This window comes from Charadrius vociferus, unplaced genomic scaffold, assembly GCF_000708025.1.
Source record: "Charadrius vociferus isolate BGI_N301 unplaced genomic scaffold, ASM70802v2 scaffold174, whole genome shotgun sequence".
Lineage (NCBI taxonomy): Eukaryota > Metazoa > Chordata > Aves > Charadriiformes > Charadriidae > Charadrius > Charadrius vociferus.
This window is the reverse complement of record NW_009648441.1, coordinates 1,980,924-1,996,097: the sequence shown is the minus strand read 5'-3', so window position 1 is coordinate 1,996,097 and position 15,174 is coordinate 1,980,924. Positions and strand designations below refer to the sequence as shown.

The 15,174-nt window shown below is 43.4% G+C and overlaps 1 protein-coding gene across 1 annotated transcript in view; it reads left to right on the top strand.

The window, feature by feature from the left end:
• The window catches only part of INO80C (INO80 complex subunit C), a 30,797-nt gene extending 28,571 nt beyond the window's left edge, over positions 1-2,226 (top strand). The window contains 1 exon segment of the mRNA XM_009885453.1: positions 2,095-2,226. Coding sequence (XP_009883755.1) covers positions 2,095-2,226 — 132 coding nt within the window.
• The last annotated feature ends 12,948 nt before the right edge of the window (positions 2,227-15,174 follow it).

Below are 15,174 nucleotides of genomic sequence, written 5' to 3'. Positions count from 1 at the left end.
TGTAAGAATATATTTTCTATGGGAATGCTGTATTCCCCATGGAAAAAAAAAAAAGTAAAATATTCCTTAGCGTTACCCATTTAGGGAAGAATTAAATGGTCTAGCAGGTACCAAAAAAGCGTACTGAAGCACTCTCATCAGTATACCTGCAGTTATGTTAAATGCCACAATTAAATTCTACTGATCCTCTTCTCTTTCTGTAACACAAATGGAATTAATTTTACCAATGGTCTAAGCAGAGCAGCAAATTTATATTTGTAAGGCAGCCTAGAATTCAAAAGCTGTTATCTAGTATATTGACACTGCAAAATAAAACTATTATTTCCGAGCTTGCAAGATGAGTATTTAGATATTTTAACATACAAAACAGAGTAATTTATTGTAAAGCAGATTTAATAAAACCCCAAACCTTCAAATGTTTATATTTCTCTTCCATTTCTGAAAATGGATCAGCCTTGTTACTATAGAAACAGATTGAGATAACTAATTTATTGTATTTGAAGAGCACGTATCTGTGACCTTTGACTTAGCTTCTCACTTGACAGAGTTTTTTCTTTGCAAAATCACCTTACTTCACTGTCCTAATCTGTTTTAATTATTGCTGAAGTAGTGGTAAAGTTTGTTTTCAGAATGAAGTCATGGCGTAAATGAGTAGTTACCGTACATTAGTGTGTACAAACAGTACAGCCCAATAGGAAGTAACAGAATGGTGAAGAACTGCCATAATATTTTTAACCTAGATTGGTACGCAACACAAAGTGCAGCTATTGCTTGGCTAGTTTATTACATAATCATGCACATTTGAAAAGCAATCTACTTGGTTAGCTTTTTCTTACATGAAGCCAGATTTAAAGTGTGACATAAAAATAAACTTATACCTGCTGTAAGCATGAAGTTACCACCAGGGATAAATTTACTTCTAATGTCCTAACTTTGCCATTTGTTTGAAAATTAATTGATGACTTGGCTGTTAGCTGCCTACATTTAATTAACCTTGTGGCATTTCTTTGTAAAGAAACAAGCTACAAATAACACCTAATTTTCTGCTAAGTTGTATCAGGCCAGACGATCAACTGGATTGTTACCATGGTCAAAAGATGCTTTCCTAGATAAAAATGGTAGAGGGCTCTGCGCTTCACCAGCATGGATGTGGGGGGTGCTCCAGCTCTCCTGGCCTTTTCTTTTTTTTTAATAGCAATGCCTTAAGGGATCTCAACTGCCTATCCCTTGCAGCCTGCCACCATCTCCTGTTAAAGAAAGGTACAGAAGACACTTTCAGAGCCTTGGTAGGCACTTGGGAATACAATGCTGAGTGGAAGGTGTTTGTTCTGGAGGCTGAAGGTGGAGAGGCGATCCCCTAAAGCCTGCCTTCTTCCAACCCAGCTTCCTGTGCTGCCCCCCAAGCTCACGGTTTCTGTAGCAACAGGGAAGGCAAGGGGATGGAAGGAAATTGGCACTGCTCCCAGGCACCCAGGGTCCAAATATAGCAGAGGATACCAGCGTAGCCCAGGGTTAGCTGGCCAGGCTGCCATCCTGAATGCAGGCGTCTGTAGCAAAGCATAACGCTGAGTTCAAATTTCTTATCAGTTCAGTCACAGAACCATAAGCTGAGACTCCTTTGCTTTAACAAGCACTTTAAAGTAAATTAAAAGCTAAGTTGTATGCAGGAAGAGAAAATCAGCCCAAAGCTATCAGAGCACCCATAATTCAGCCTCTTTGTGGGTAATTTATTGGCAGCAGCCTGACTCTTTGGAGAGCTGCCTCGTGAGAGACTACACAAGGCACAGAGTTGCTAGGGTGAGTTTAGAGAGTTGAGGAATTTCTTTTGCACTGTGTTTTGTGTGAAACTATTTCAGCCCTCTGTTATGTTTAATGCATTTCTAATGTGATTTTATAGGGGTCTGTTAACTTCTCATAAGTTCTGACATGAGGAGAAAGAAAAAAAGTACCAACTTTTGGTCACGTGGAGAACAGCAGTGCTGTTACTGGGAAAAGAAACTTGCTATTTTGTGGTCTTGTAATGAGATACTTCTTTTCTGTATTCTGTCTTGAGATGTTCTTTGAATAGTGTCTTTGCCATTGTCTCTTTTTCAGGCAAATTACACAGATCCCCAGAGCAAGCTGAGATTTAGTACTATTGAAGAATTTGCCTATATTCGGATGCTGCCTTCAGACGTGGTTACAGGATACCTGGCTCTAAGGAAAGCAACAAGTATTGTTTCCTGAAGGGACCAAATATTGCTGCATGTCATTTGTGAACAGTGCTAATTCTGAGAATCGTTGTGGAAACTGACTGTAAGACTGAGGTTCCTTAAAACTATCCACAGATATTTACATCTGGAAGTAGTTGATGATACATGGATTTGAAGAACATATGGATTTAATTTCGATAAATGCTGATATTTGTTAGTTTGCCAATTTGTAAGCAATTTGGTTTGCTGAACAGAATAACTTAGACCTTAAGGATACATATCTGCACCATAATGTCTAAGTTATGTTAATTTCTGTAGAGACAGGATTTCATCTCCACCCTGTATATCTTATGTACTGCTCTGGCTCAGAAGAAAGAGTCATTTGAATTAAGGAAAAGGTACCAAGATAACCCAGCTTCTAAACCTGCTTTGCAGATGCTCTTGCTACTTGGCTATGAAGTTGTTTGTCCCATCTGTAAAATGAAGCTAAAATACCTAGCAAGTGCTGCTATTGTGACGACTGTTTATGGTGCTGAGCACTGTGGAAATGAACAGCTTCACACAAATATTTGCATTGAAGAACTGTCAGCATAAATAAAGTTGGACTCAAACTTGTTTATAAAATGTCCTAATGAATATGCATAACAGGATCAAAACAAAACACCAGGTAACTCTTAATCATGACACTTTGTAGGTTTTGAGTGCTTCATTTCACCACCTGACTATTCACCATTGCTAGTTAGTACAATATTCGTACTAATTAGTGAAAAGAAGTACCAAATTCCCAGACTTTAAAAAAGTTGTGCTTAAAAAAGCAGGAATTCCACAGTTCAGTGACATTCTGACACCCAGATGGTCTTCAGCAAGGCGAGACCTCCTAGGTCAGGACACTGACCTTTGCATCATGAGGTACCAGAAGAGTAATGGATAACAACTGAACACTGTCACCCTTTAGAGGAAGGAGACTGAAAGGGAGTTTGGACTCTTGCTGGGGGCGGGGCTGACAAGGACATGCCAACATCAGAATGACCATGACTTCCTGAAACTAAGGCTAGGAGCAAGAGGGCAGAGGGTTTTCTGCCCATTCTTTTTGTCTTTTTCCTCATGACAAGCTGCTGATTTGTTGTCTTCCCACTTTTGCATCTTTGTCCCAGCCTTCAACTCTTGTCAAGTTTTAATCTGGACTCCAGGTTCAGGCTCAGCAATTCCTAGCCTCCAACCACACAGCCTTCACGCCTGTACTCCACCAACTGCCGTGTAGCTGTGGCACTTGTCTCCCTTCAACCCTCTGAGGCCAGTGGGTGTTAGCCCGAAAGGCTGCTAGGCCAGTTCCCGCTTGCTGTGGGAATGTTCTCTTCCTGTGTACAAAACTGTCAGGTGGAAGGACTTGTCCCATAGCTTGTTAGTCCTGGACTGCCCAGGTCGCTGCGGAGGTGAGACACTAATCATGGGTGAACGCAGCAGTCCTGTCTCACCCGGGCTCCATCATGGACATTGGGATCTTGTGCAAGGCACCTCTTCTCTCTGACTGCACAAGCATCATGCAGTGGTGAGTAGTTAGTGTCTAAGCTGCACCTTGAATGCACATTTCTAGAGACACGATAGAACAATATTTTTTTTCTCATTGAAGAAATAAATAATGCAGAGTGTTATTAATGCTAGTTGAATTTCAACTCCAAAACAGGAAAAACAATAATGGGATACATTGTTTAATGAAAGTCCGTGGGACTCATTCCTCAGTTTTTGTGATCTAATATTTACAAAAACAAAGTAATTTAAAAAGTCTTTGACGTGCTCACAATAGATCCTTCAAAGCCCTGGATACCAGATAATGCTACAACTGTATCACAGAACAAAAAAGAATAAGACAGGATATCTCTTTTCATGCCAGCAAGCATCCAAGCCACATTCTCTTTGCATCCGAGTTTTAGAATGGATGTTTTTAACTTACTTTACATATTGAAGATGTGTTTATAAGATAAGCTTAGCACTGATATGAAAACACATAGAACTGCTGTAAGATCATTTATGCTTTAAATAAGCAGACAGTAGTTCAGAAAATCTCATTTTACCAGCTTGTTCGCTCCCACAAATTTTTTTAACATTCTTTGGGAATGACTGTTTAGGAACCCAGACTCCCTCGCCATCAGAGGTGCTCCATGCACTCCTGCATTGTATGTTAAGATGTTGCTTCTCAGCTAATTTCTACCACGCGGTGTTTATGCATTCCATTTTCCAAACTTAAGTGTCCTACTGAATCAATTGGCATCAGAAAAGTAAATACAGCTTAGATTTGGCAAAAACATTAGTAATGCCTCTCTCAATGTTTTCTGTCCATATGATGACTGCTAGACTCCCTTTCCTGCCTTGTTTCTTCCTTTGTTAGCTACTGTCCCTTTTTTCCTAGTCGGTAGTACTTCACTTTTACCCATTAGGCTGTGCAGTAGGCAAGCCAAAAGTGATGAGTCAGCCACCAGCACCAGTCAGCCTTACATTGATCAACAACAGTTTACTATGCGGAACAATCAAAACGAATTTGTTTTAGCAGGAAGCTGAGGACAGAAAAGCTCTAGCAGCCATGTACGATGGCATTCTGTCCGACTAGGTTCTTTTTGGGAACAGCACATGGACTAGCTGCTGTCATCAGTGCCTTCTATGAGAGAACTGAGCAATACCTCCCTTGCTGTATAGAAGAGAAAATATGGATAAGTGAATAGCTCATCTGTGCTACGGAGTAGTTTTAAAGTATGTTTTATTGACAGCTTTAGGAGAAGTGAAAACAGAGAAGTACATTTATATTTAAAAGTACTTATGGGATGTTATCTAGATAAACATAAATAAGTTGAATTTAAATTGCAAAGAGGACAAAAGGAAGGCATTTGAAAAGAGAAGCAGTGATGAATACCATTTCAGACTTGGGGAGAATGTATTTTGACTAATAGTACTGCCACATCTGCAAAGCGGAAAGCCAGTAGTCAGGGTGAGGACTAATTTGCTCAAATACAACCGTTACTATCTGTGAAGTATCACCTGACTGCGTTACTTAATACAGACCACGGATGGCTTCAGCCTCACATGCATTTTCATTAATATGTTCCCCTGTCATCCCCTTCCGTCTCCCCTGTAACAGCTTACAGCACGCTCTCACAGAAATCCCACTGACATTAATGGGAAGTGAGCTTGTCCAGCAACTCGCAACGTATAGTCCAACTGGCAAACCTTTACCCATAGTCTTTTTGTGGGGCAGAAAGCGTATTTTCCTTGCCTTATCTGTCCTGTCCCTCAGAAAGAATGAGGATGTTTACCAGCAGCCAAGCTCCTGTTTTCCTGCGCAGTTACCTGCCCCAACACGCTGCTGGTCTAGCAAATACTGGGGATGGAAGGGTCGCCTCCAGCTTTCTGTGGGGTAAGAACAGCAGTAGCTTGTATTTTCCCCATGCTTTGGGTGGATCTACATGCTCTCTAGGCCTGGGCAAAGCAGACAACTGCCTCTGCGGCAGTCGGACCCAGGGCAGCAAAAGTGCTGTAGCTGAACTGCTTCGTGTGGCCCTGGTGCTGCGAGGATGCTGTGCTGCAGCTGGGGCAGGGGCTGGGTCACCCAGGGCTGTAGGGCTGAGGGGACAGCTGCTCCTGAGCTGCTCCAGTGTGCTGGGGGGCATGAGAGGAGTGAAGCTCTTGGCAGCTGCAGCTGCTGCCTCCACCTTCCCATCCTCTCTGGTGGATGGGAGAGCGGGATGCTGGAGCTCCAGGGCTCTTGCCTTGAGTATGCACCACTGGGTTGTACTACCCATGGAAAACTGCCCCAGCCCTGACCTCTGCTGCATCTGTACTAGGAATGACCTTGGCCCCATGTCCTGGAAAGCAGCAAAACTCAGTTCAGAGAGGCCTTGGGCCAGCTCATTTTGAGGCCCCTGTTTCACTGCTCCTGCTTTCTACCATCATAGTGTCCTGGATCCCTATGGAATTGCTATATATGAGCTTCCATGGAGTACAGGAGTAGCAGGCATGTGCAGGGAGATGTGCCTTGATCTCCTCTGACAAAGGACTGTAAGTGTCAAACCCCACCAAAGCACAAGGAAATGAAGGCAAGCAAAGGGGAGGGCTTTTTACTGGTGAAGAATATCAAAGTAAAAATTAACTAGTATAAGGTTAAAAAGGTTTTTGTAAGTCCACTCTGTTAAGAAAAAACTCCAACACCCTACAGGATTACAATCATTTTCCTGAAGGGCTAAATAATCTTTAATAAATTAATACAACAATAATTTATTACTAGAAAGCTTACCAATGGGTTTTCAGGACTCTTACAATCTCTAACAATATACGTGTTTAACATACTTGAGACAAAATAGCACATAGTTTTTCTTTCTGAATCACTTGTGGGAAGAAGACTTCCACAGACTTGATGTCAGGTTCTGGGAAAAAAAACTGACGATGCTCTTTTAAAGAACAAGGGTCAAGCGGTATCTCTACTGTTACTGAACACTTTAGTCTCAGTAAGATGATGATACCACTGATATTAGAATTCACAGAAATCCCTTCATATTTTTCTCATTTTAGTATGTGTCCCCCAATTAAAAACCACTTTCTCTGTCTGTTGGAGAGAGGATTGGTGGGACATAATAAAATAATACATCTTCAGGTAAGAAAAACATTTCATTTAAGTCCATTTGGTATCTGTAAGTATTGCTTCACTTGGTTTTGTATTATCTGAGAAGCTTAATAAATCCAGTGTTTTCAGATGATTACACCACTGTAAATCACAACCTACAGACAGCAATAACAGTAATCTCTTGGGAGAGATAATAACAGCAACTAACAAATGCTGTTTAAACTACTGGTAAGTAGTGCTTGTGTAATTGCACACAGTTTATGACCTATGAGATCACATGTGTTAAGAACATAACATCGCTTTTTTCTGACACCATAGCCTAAAATCAATAATCACTACATACAAATTGTAGTACTAGTGGACTAGACAATAAATTGGTTTTGGGGCTGGCTGTGGTTCCTGTTAGCCAGTGTGTTCTCCTCTGGGCAAGAACTCCCATCAGTGGCTTGCGTGTTTACTACTGTGGCTCTGTCACTTGACTCCAGTACACCCAGCTCAGCACCCCAGAAAACTCCATCTGCTCCATGGACTCTCTGAAGTCTTCTCCAATGTCCCAGATCTGGGATGCAAAAATTACTATTCTCTCAAGTGAAGAAATCATTTACAAGCTGCTAACCTAATCATTTACAAACGTAGCATATGTAAACAATGTCCCTTTTCTCTGTGAGTCTTGAATCCAAAGCATAGTTTGTGTAAAAGAAAAATAGGTGCACCTCGTGTGGGTACTTCTGTTTCGGCACAGGTCACACACAAGCAAGTTCTCAGCATCAGGTTTTGGAATTTCTGAACACAGCTGCCTACCTGTGCATGGGAAGAAAGGGTTTCTTGCCTCATCCTATCAAAATAAATAGGTGTCTGTGCATATTCAGTGCCTCTGTACAGATCTGATAATTCTACAGCCAATAAGCCCTTATGAGCAGAGGTGAGGGCCCGGCCTGCTTGGCCAGTGCTTGGTGGGCGTTGGGCACTGGGTAAGCAAGAATAATAGGGAATGTTTGAATTTTGGCTGTGATCCCATTTACATCCTGAGGGACAGCAGATTTACAAGACAGCTTCTCTTGATTCTCTTCTCCCAGGAAGAGGAGATGCCTCTAAAAGGACATGATAAACACACACACACATTACCTACTTACTGTGTGGCAGGTCATTAGTTTCATGACTAATGCATCAAGACAACACAGAGGGGACAGAGTTAAGGATCCTTTAATATAATTGTCTGTCAGTCCAAATCCTCTCTCGTCTTCCAACTTAGATAACTTGGATGCTGGTAACCCCTGTGTGCTCCCAGAAGGGCATGAAGGAATGACCCCACCCACACTGAGGAGCGCTCTTGTGGTCTGAACTCCACCCAAACAATTAGAGTGGTTAATTACGTGAAACCTTCAGGCCACAGCTGCTTACCAAGACAGCAGAGGGCTGGCTGTACAGCATACACCTCCCTTGTCCTATGTCTACAGCTGCATCCTTCATCAGGTGGCTAGGCAAACACGATGGAGATGAATACGTGCCGGCAATCTCGTGGTGGAAGTCTGCCTTCCAGCTCAGGACCAAAAGCAAGGACCCACTTTCAAACAACTGGAAGGAGCCAGCAGCCTCTAGGAGTGCACCTGAATAGCAGTTCTCGCGTGGGGGACAACAGAGGCAGTGTGGAGTCTGATAATGACATTAATAAAGAGGAAATCCCAGGAATTTCAACAAGAGCTGGACTTAGACTAAGGTGAGAGGACTGGAAGTAGGACTGCAGAAGCAATTGCCCTGACAATATGAGGCTATGCTGAAGTGAAATCATTTATAAACCACTCTGTGAGTGATTCTTAATCCTCTGAAATAACTCATATGGCATTACGGTGGTTTTATATTTGGAATAAAGAACATAAACAGAGCATAACTCACTCCTTCAAATTGTGCCTTTCTGGAAGGTATGTCATAGCTGGTGATGTGGAGTCAATGGCTGCCATCAGTCTTGTGTGCACAAGTGACAGCAGCTAATAGGCACAAGCCTTGTTCTCCTCATACTAAGTGGGCTTTTGTTACTGAAGCTGATGGTGAAACACAATCAACTAAATATTTTCGTCCTCTAACAACCAAGAATTTGCTTGTCATGCTTCATCTCTTGTACCAGGCTGTACAAAATCAGAGAGCTAAGAAATAAGTACCAGCAACTCCTTTCCAGCATTACATGAGCCCTTCCCATGAGCTTTGTAAATTGAGAATTATTACCACCTTTTTAGTGACGTATGAGATGTTTCATGTCAGTACCCTGGTTTGGCCCCATGTTTCCTGAACCCTCAGGAAACAACATGTTGAACCCCACTGTAAACCCCCTTGCAAATGGTTTATTTCAGCAGCTGTCTCCACATTCTTATAATTTAACTAATAATGGAAGCCAAATTCTCTTCTCCGTGGACCTTGAGATGTCCTTCGGAATGATCACACTGGGACAGAGAGTGCAAAAGCCACTCTTCCTATACATTTCCTGTCTACAAAGCCAGTGAGACACGCACACCTCTGCAGAGCCTTTGGGCAGTGACTCTCACTCCAAGTTCTGTTTATACCTTTCATAAAAAACAAGCCTAAGCCACATGAATGATTTTTGGAACAAGAAGCAGAATCCTGCTCTTCCACCTTTCACACACACGCTCTGTTCATTGTGCTTAACAGTCTCTCGATTAATCCCTCCAACTCTACGAATCACGAGATTGCACCCACTGCAAACCAGTTATACAGCACTGATAGTTCAGACACTCTCCGGAGAATGGGAGAGGTGATTTGAATCTGTTGAATCTCTGAAAGCAGAGATTGAGCCCATATCAAAGGGCCTGGGGGAAGCATCCTCACCCTGGGTGGTTGGATAAGGACAGCAGAACTGCAGCAGCATCCCTGTACTGGCTGTATTCCAAATGAAGGCAATAGCCTACAATAGCCTTTTTTGCAGAGTGCGATCTGGAAGAGCACTGCATCTGCTGCCGGGGGACAGAACGTGGGCAGGAGGCTGGCACCGAGCTGCTCAGCTCTGTTGAGGCTGACATGTCTCTGGGCACGCTCAAAGCCAGAGCTTCAGATGTCTGGGTAACCATCCAGGATCCAGTCAACAGCTGTGTGAGGATACAGAGGACTGCAGGTTTGGGCATAGACTGTCTAAACTCAGTCCATATCCCTTTTGGGGACCTGCTTCTCTCTGAAGACTTGGGAATGAGTCGTACCAACTCAGCGGATTTTGACTCAACACCCATATCATCTGACCAGCTCATATAGCATGTGCTTCTTGTCACCAGAAGGTACCTGGTATTGCTCCCAGTGTCTTATCTGAAGTGGTGAAAGCATGAGTATTAGAGGAGGAAAAAAAATAATCAAGGGTAGACAGAGGCCCTCTTGTCGTGATCTCAGAACTTCTTCAGGCCACATCTCTATTACCTTCATGACCTATTTAGCACTACTCTCTACCTCCGGCTTTTCTAAACTTGGAAAAGACTCTGGACAAGGTTAAAAAATCCTGTCCTACAACATACATTTCTAAGTAGTTCTCAAAAGACATAACCAGAATCCAGCAGTAACAGGCATCCTAAAAGTCCTCCTTTGCACCTCTGTACTGGCTGTAGGTGCCAAAGTTTTGGTAGGAGAGGGGCTGCAGGGGTGCCCTCTGTGGGAAGAGGCTCAAAGGCTGTAGGATAGGTAAGAATTACACATGCAGTTTCTGGACCCCTTAAAAATGACTATTTGAAGTAACAGCTTGGTTTTTGGGTCATACAGAAGGAGAGGCTTTATTTTGTCCTAAATAGCACATACAAGTTTGATCAAGTAGTAATTATATCTGAGCCACTAAGAAATAATCTCCAAGGCATAATTAGTAACAGCACCTTCCCTGGGAGACATGATTCCCTCCACCTCCCACTTCCCCTCCTTGCTCCAAAAAACACAACCAACACCCCTCAAACCACCACAGCCCTGTGATATTCATATTCAAAATGAGGACTGGAAAATAAATGACCAAGTTAATCAAAGGAAGGTGTTTATATAAAATCGGTAGAATTCAGCTGCAGATCTGCAGAAGCTGCTCTGTGAAAACACAAAAGAAGCAGTAGAAGAAGAAAAATCTCAAGTGGAAAAGCAAGAAGAAAAGCTGAAACCACAAGAGGAAAGCTAATGGCACACGTTGCCAAAAAGGCAGCCTTCTGCAAAGGATACTTGAAATGCCAGGGTGGGCCAAAGCCAGAAGCATCCTATACAACAGGCCTTCTGTCAAATGGGTGATGGAAGCAAAGCTTGAAATGGAATGAGTTCACCAGAAAATCAAAAATGGCTTACCATGGAGCCAGCCAGCTATCCTAATATATAAAGTGTTTTCCACCAGCAAGCAAACTCCCGTTTCCTAAACTGTATGGCCACCCAAGGCTCACAGTTACCATTTGAGAAACTTAAGTAAATGAAAAAGACACGCACACACACTGAGACCTTCACAATTTCACTCAAGCAGGCACATGGACACTTCTTCTGTTCTTAATAGTGTCTCTTTCCTGCCAACTTGTCTAGATAAGGCATATTTGCCACACTGTAACTCCATCTACATACCCTGAGCGTAAATATATGTGCAAACCCTTAGCGTAAATATATGAATTGGAAAGATTTTGCCAGGAACTTAGGGTGCGTGAGCACTTCAGGCTTATCTCTGGGTAATGACTTCCATTCGATGCAGCTAACAGAAACTCTCATCTCAAAGACCCCACATCCAGGGCAGGTACTGACCTCCACGCCTCCCGAAGGAAGCAGTGCTGGGGATGGCACGGTGATCACCGTCACAGGAGTGCCAGGCTTTACTGGGAGATTTCTTTATTTTTCTTGGCTCAGATTTTATATACATCTCTATACAGACCACCCTGCCACTCCTGTGTGCATTTTAAATGGTACTCTGTTATAAAACCAGCACAACTGGAAAAACTATTGCATCTGCATACACATGGGGGTGCACCTTATGAATAATTGATCGTAGTCAAGCAAAAGCTAAGGGATAAACTTTGATTTTGTTTGCTAAAATAGAAAACCTAAAATTGCTAATAAGCCACTAAGAGCTATTCAACAGATTGTCTATTACAGGAAATCTTGCCAGGACGCTCAAGCAGTTTATGGCCATCTCGGATATCTGGGGAAGAGTGAAATGGGGCTAATGTTTTTGAAGTTTTGTGGGGTTTTGAGAAATCCAGACATCTGCATTTTAATCTTTGGAAAATCCTGAGATCAGCAAGACTATCGTCTGCAGGATTTAACCACAAGTTGGACCCACCTCTTAGCAAGTCTAAAAGTCTTATGATTGCTGAAAAAAAACAACCCCAAAACAAAACACCTTTTTTTTTTTAATGTATGTACACATAATGACAGGGTTTGTGCTGTAAAACATTTGTCTTTAAATGGCAGGGTAAGAATATGATAATTCCTGCTTTCTGCATAACCAAGTTAACTGGATGTGTCTCAGTGAGTGATTTAAGTAGCTGCAGCTTTTCACCTGCTGCTTTGTCTCCAATATCTCTATTGCAGCTGTGTGTGTCAGCAACACAAAAAGGGGTAAGAGCAGGTTGGAGGCAAGACTGAAAGACTTGCAAAGCCCTCCTCCTGCCTTTTAGATGGTCCCATTACCCATCTACCATCACCTCTACCTTTACACATGGGGCTTGTTTTTTTTAAACATGGGGTATGTGGTTCAACCAAGAGGTGCCGTGTGTGCACACCAGCTCTTTTTGCTGACGGGCACACTTTTTAAAGTTTCACTTTTCCTCTCTCGTTACTCATCCTTCCCTATTTGCAAGTCAGGAAAGATCTGAATACAGGCCCAACTCCTCATGATATTTGAGATTTTGAGTTGAGTGGGATATTGGGATAGCTCCAATGCCGTCAGCAGGGACCTGCAACTAAAAATGTAGTAACATGATGACTTCCCTTTTGATGTAAAATCAATCATGTCAAGTGCTCAGATTTACACATCCCTTCATATGTACTAATCTACACCACCTTAACTTCTTTACACATTTATAGTATTTACTTTGGCTTCCTACATCCTCTGTTAATCAAGTCTTATTTTTCCATGACACAGGCAGCTATCCTGAACTTTTCCAGAAGTTGATATGACACGCTCCCCTTTGAAAAATGCAATAAAGCATGGGTGCACACCCAATGCAGTATCTACAGTAATTAGAGTCACTGCTCATTAAAAAGTGAAAATAGGTGGATTGTGCTGTGCAGTGCACCAGTGCTTTGGCAGCAATATTGCATTGCTCCATGAACAAGAGGAAAAAATTAAAGCCGTTTATGGCACTTGTCTCCAACAAGGACACTAATTCCAGGTATTTGGAACAAAGAACACAGTGTGTTTTACTCCTTTTTTCATCTTTCTGCTTCTAGACTGGGCAAATTAACATTGTTTTCTTACTGCAAACCTCTGGAGACACCATGGTTTAAGAATGTTTTTCCGAACACTGATGCTAAAAAAGCAATTGGCCAGCTACTGAGCTTTGGAGGAAGGCGATGGCATCTCCGTTCACACACTTTGAAAATAAGTTATCCTGCAGGGGGCCAGGCTGGGTGAACAGGGGGGAGCCAGAAGTATTGCAAAATCTTCTCCCTTCCACCCAGAGCCAGCGTAGCTCATTAAAGCCACTATTTCGCACACGCCATAGTGGTGATCTTGGATGAAAAGCCTTACACACTTCTTCAGCGTCCCTTATCATTATCTATCACCACCTATATGCTGATGTAGACAAGTAGAGAGGCATGTCATTCCTCTTCCCTCCCTCTCCACACAGGGGGAAGGCAAAAGCCGGCTCCTGTCCCAGACACCTCATCGGCTGCCGGCTGTGAGAGCCCGGCCCCAGCACAGCGCTGCGTGACGGGGTCTGCCTAAAGCTGCAGTGATGGGAACCCCAGCACAGAGGAAATATGTGTGTGCTGCTAAGAGGGGGAAACACAGAAAAAGGAAAGAAACGTGACTGCCATCCAACCTGCAATGTATTTCTATAGAGAAAATCCATTTCATCATATTGACCATTATACTTTTCTACCTCATTTTTGTGGTGGCCAAGCTTTGGTGGAGCAAAGCTTTAATTAGTTTCTGAGAAAGGAACCAGAGGTTTGGTGCCTCATGGTGGGGTAGGGAAGGGGGAAGGGCTGAGAAAATAACTTTTTAACTTCTGCAATAGGTTCATGCAGGACTGTCCGCCAAACCCACACCCAGCCAAGCAGCTGGGGAGCTCAGGGGCTGAATCAGCTGTGTAACACGTCTATCTGAACTTCCCAGGACGCACAGATGCTGGCCTTGATATCTGCCAGACAGATAGGTTTCCGGGGAAAAAATTGCTCCCCCTCCCCTCCCTCCCGCTTCCCTGCCTCTCTCCTGCCGCCAAGTACAGGAACGAGCCATCTGCTGCCATTAGCTCACAGGAGCGATGTCTACATCCGAGCCGGTCACAGCCTGTGCTCCCCACAGTGCTATCCGCTTTCCGCTCCAAGCCGTGACGCACCGCGACATTCCCCTCTGGCCGGGGACTCCAGGAAGCGAGCTGTTTGGCTTGGACGCGGGCACAGTGACACAGACACAGGTGGCTCCATCTATTGCGACATGGGGTCAAGCCTGCTGCAAAGGGTCCTACTTTCCTCGGTTGTATCCCTAGGGAGCAGGGAAGAGGGTGACGAGCAGGCCCCTCACTGGAATTAAATTATATTAAAGTTCCCTCTGTGAGTACCTGTGCGGCTCCCTGGCGTTTCTTGATAAATCAGCCCAGCCCCAGCAACAGGGAGAGGCAAAAATCTCACTTGTGTACCACACTTGAGGAAAATTACGACCCAGACTTGAAATCCACTTTGCGGCTGACGCACGTTGCCACTGCAGAGTCGGCTAAAATCCCACTCCTGGCTGACTCCAGCTGCAGGACAGTTGGGTCTGGCACAGAGCTGGACAGGTACCTGTCCTTTGCAGTAGGAAATCACTTCTAAAGTAGCTGGCTGAAAGATGTACTTCCTAGAATGAGGGACATCTCAGGATGCATGCAGTTTTGATTTTAAGCTCCTCTTCCTCAGCTGTTTTTTTTTTTCCCTCTGTTGATTTTTGGCGTTAACACCCATTTTGATGCGTTCACTGCCGTCCTTTACCTGGTGGTATTTTGCTCCAGTGGGAGAAAGAGTCAATATTTTAAATGTATTTGAGGGAAAAACCAAAACCCAAGACTCAAGCTCTCTCTCAAAGATAGAGGCTACTTCTTTCTCTGGGCAGTCTGTGTGTGCTTCATTGCCGTTAATCATTTTATCTTGAATAAAATTAGACAGAGATCTCTACCGGCCAGGCCTGGGGCAAACAATCCACTGGCTGACTTGGCCAGCATGTCCAACGTC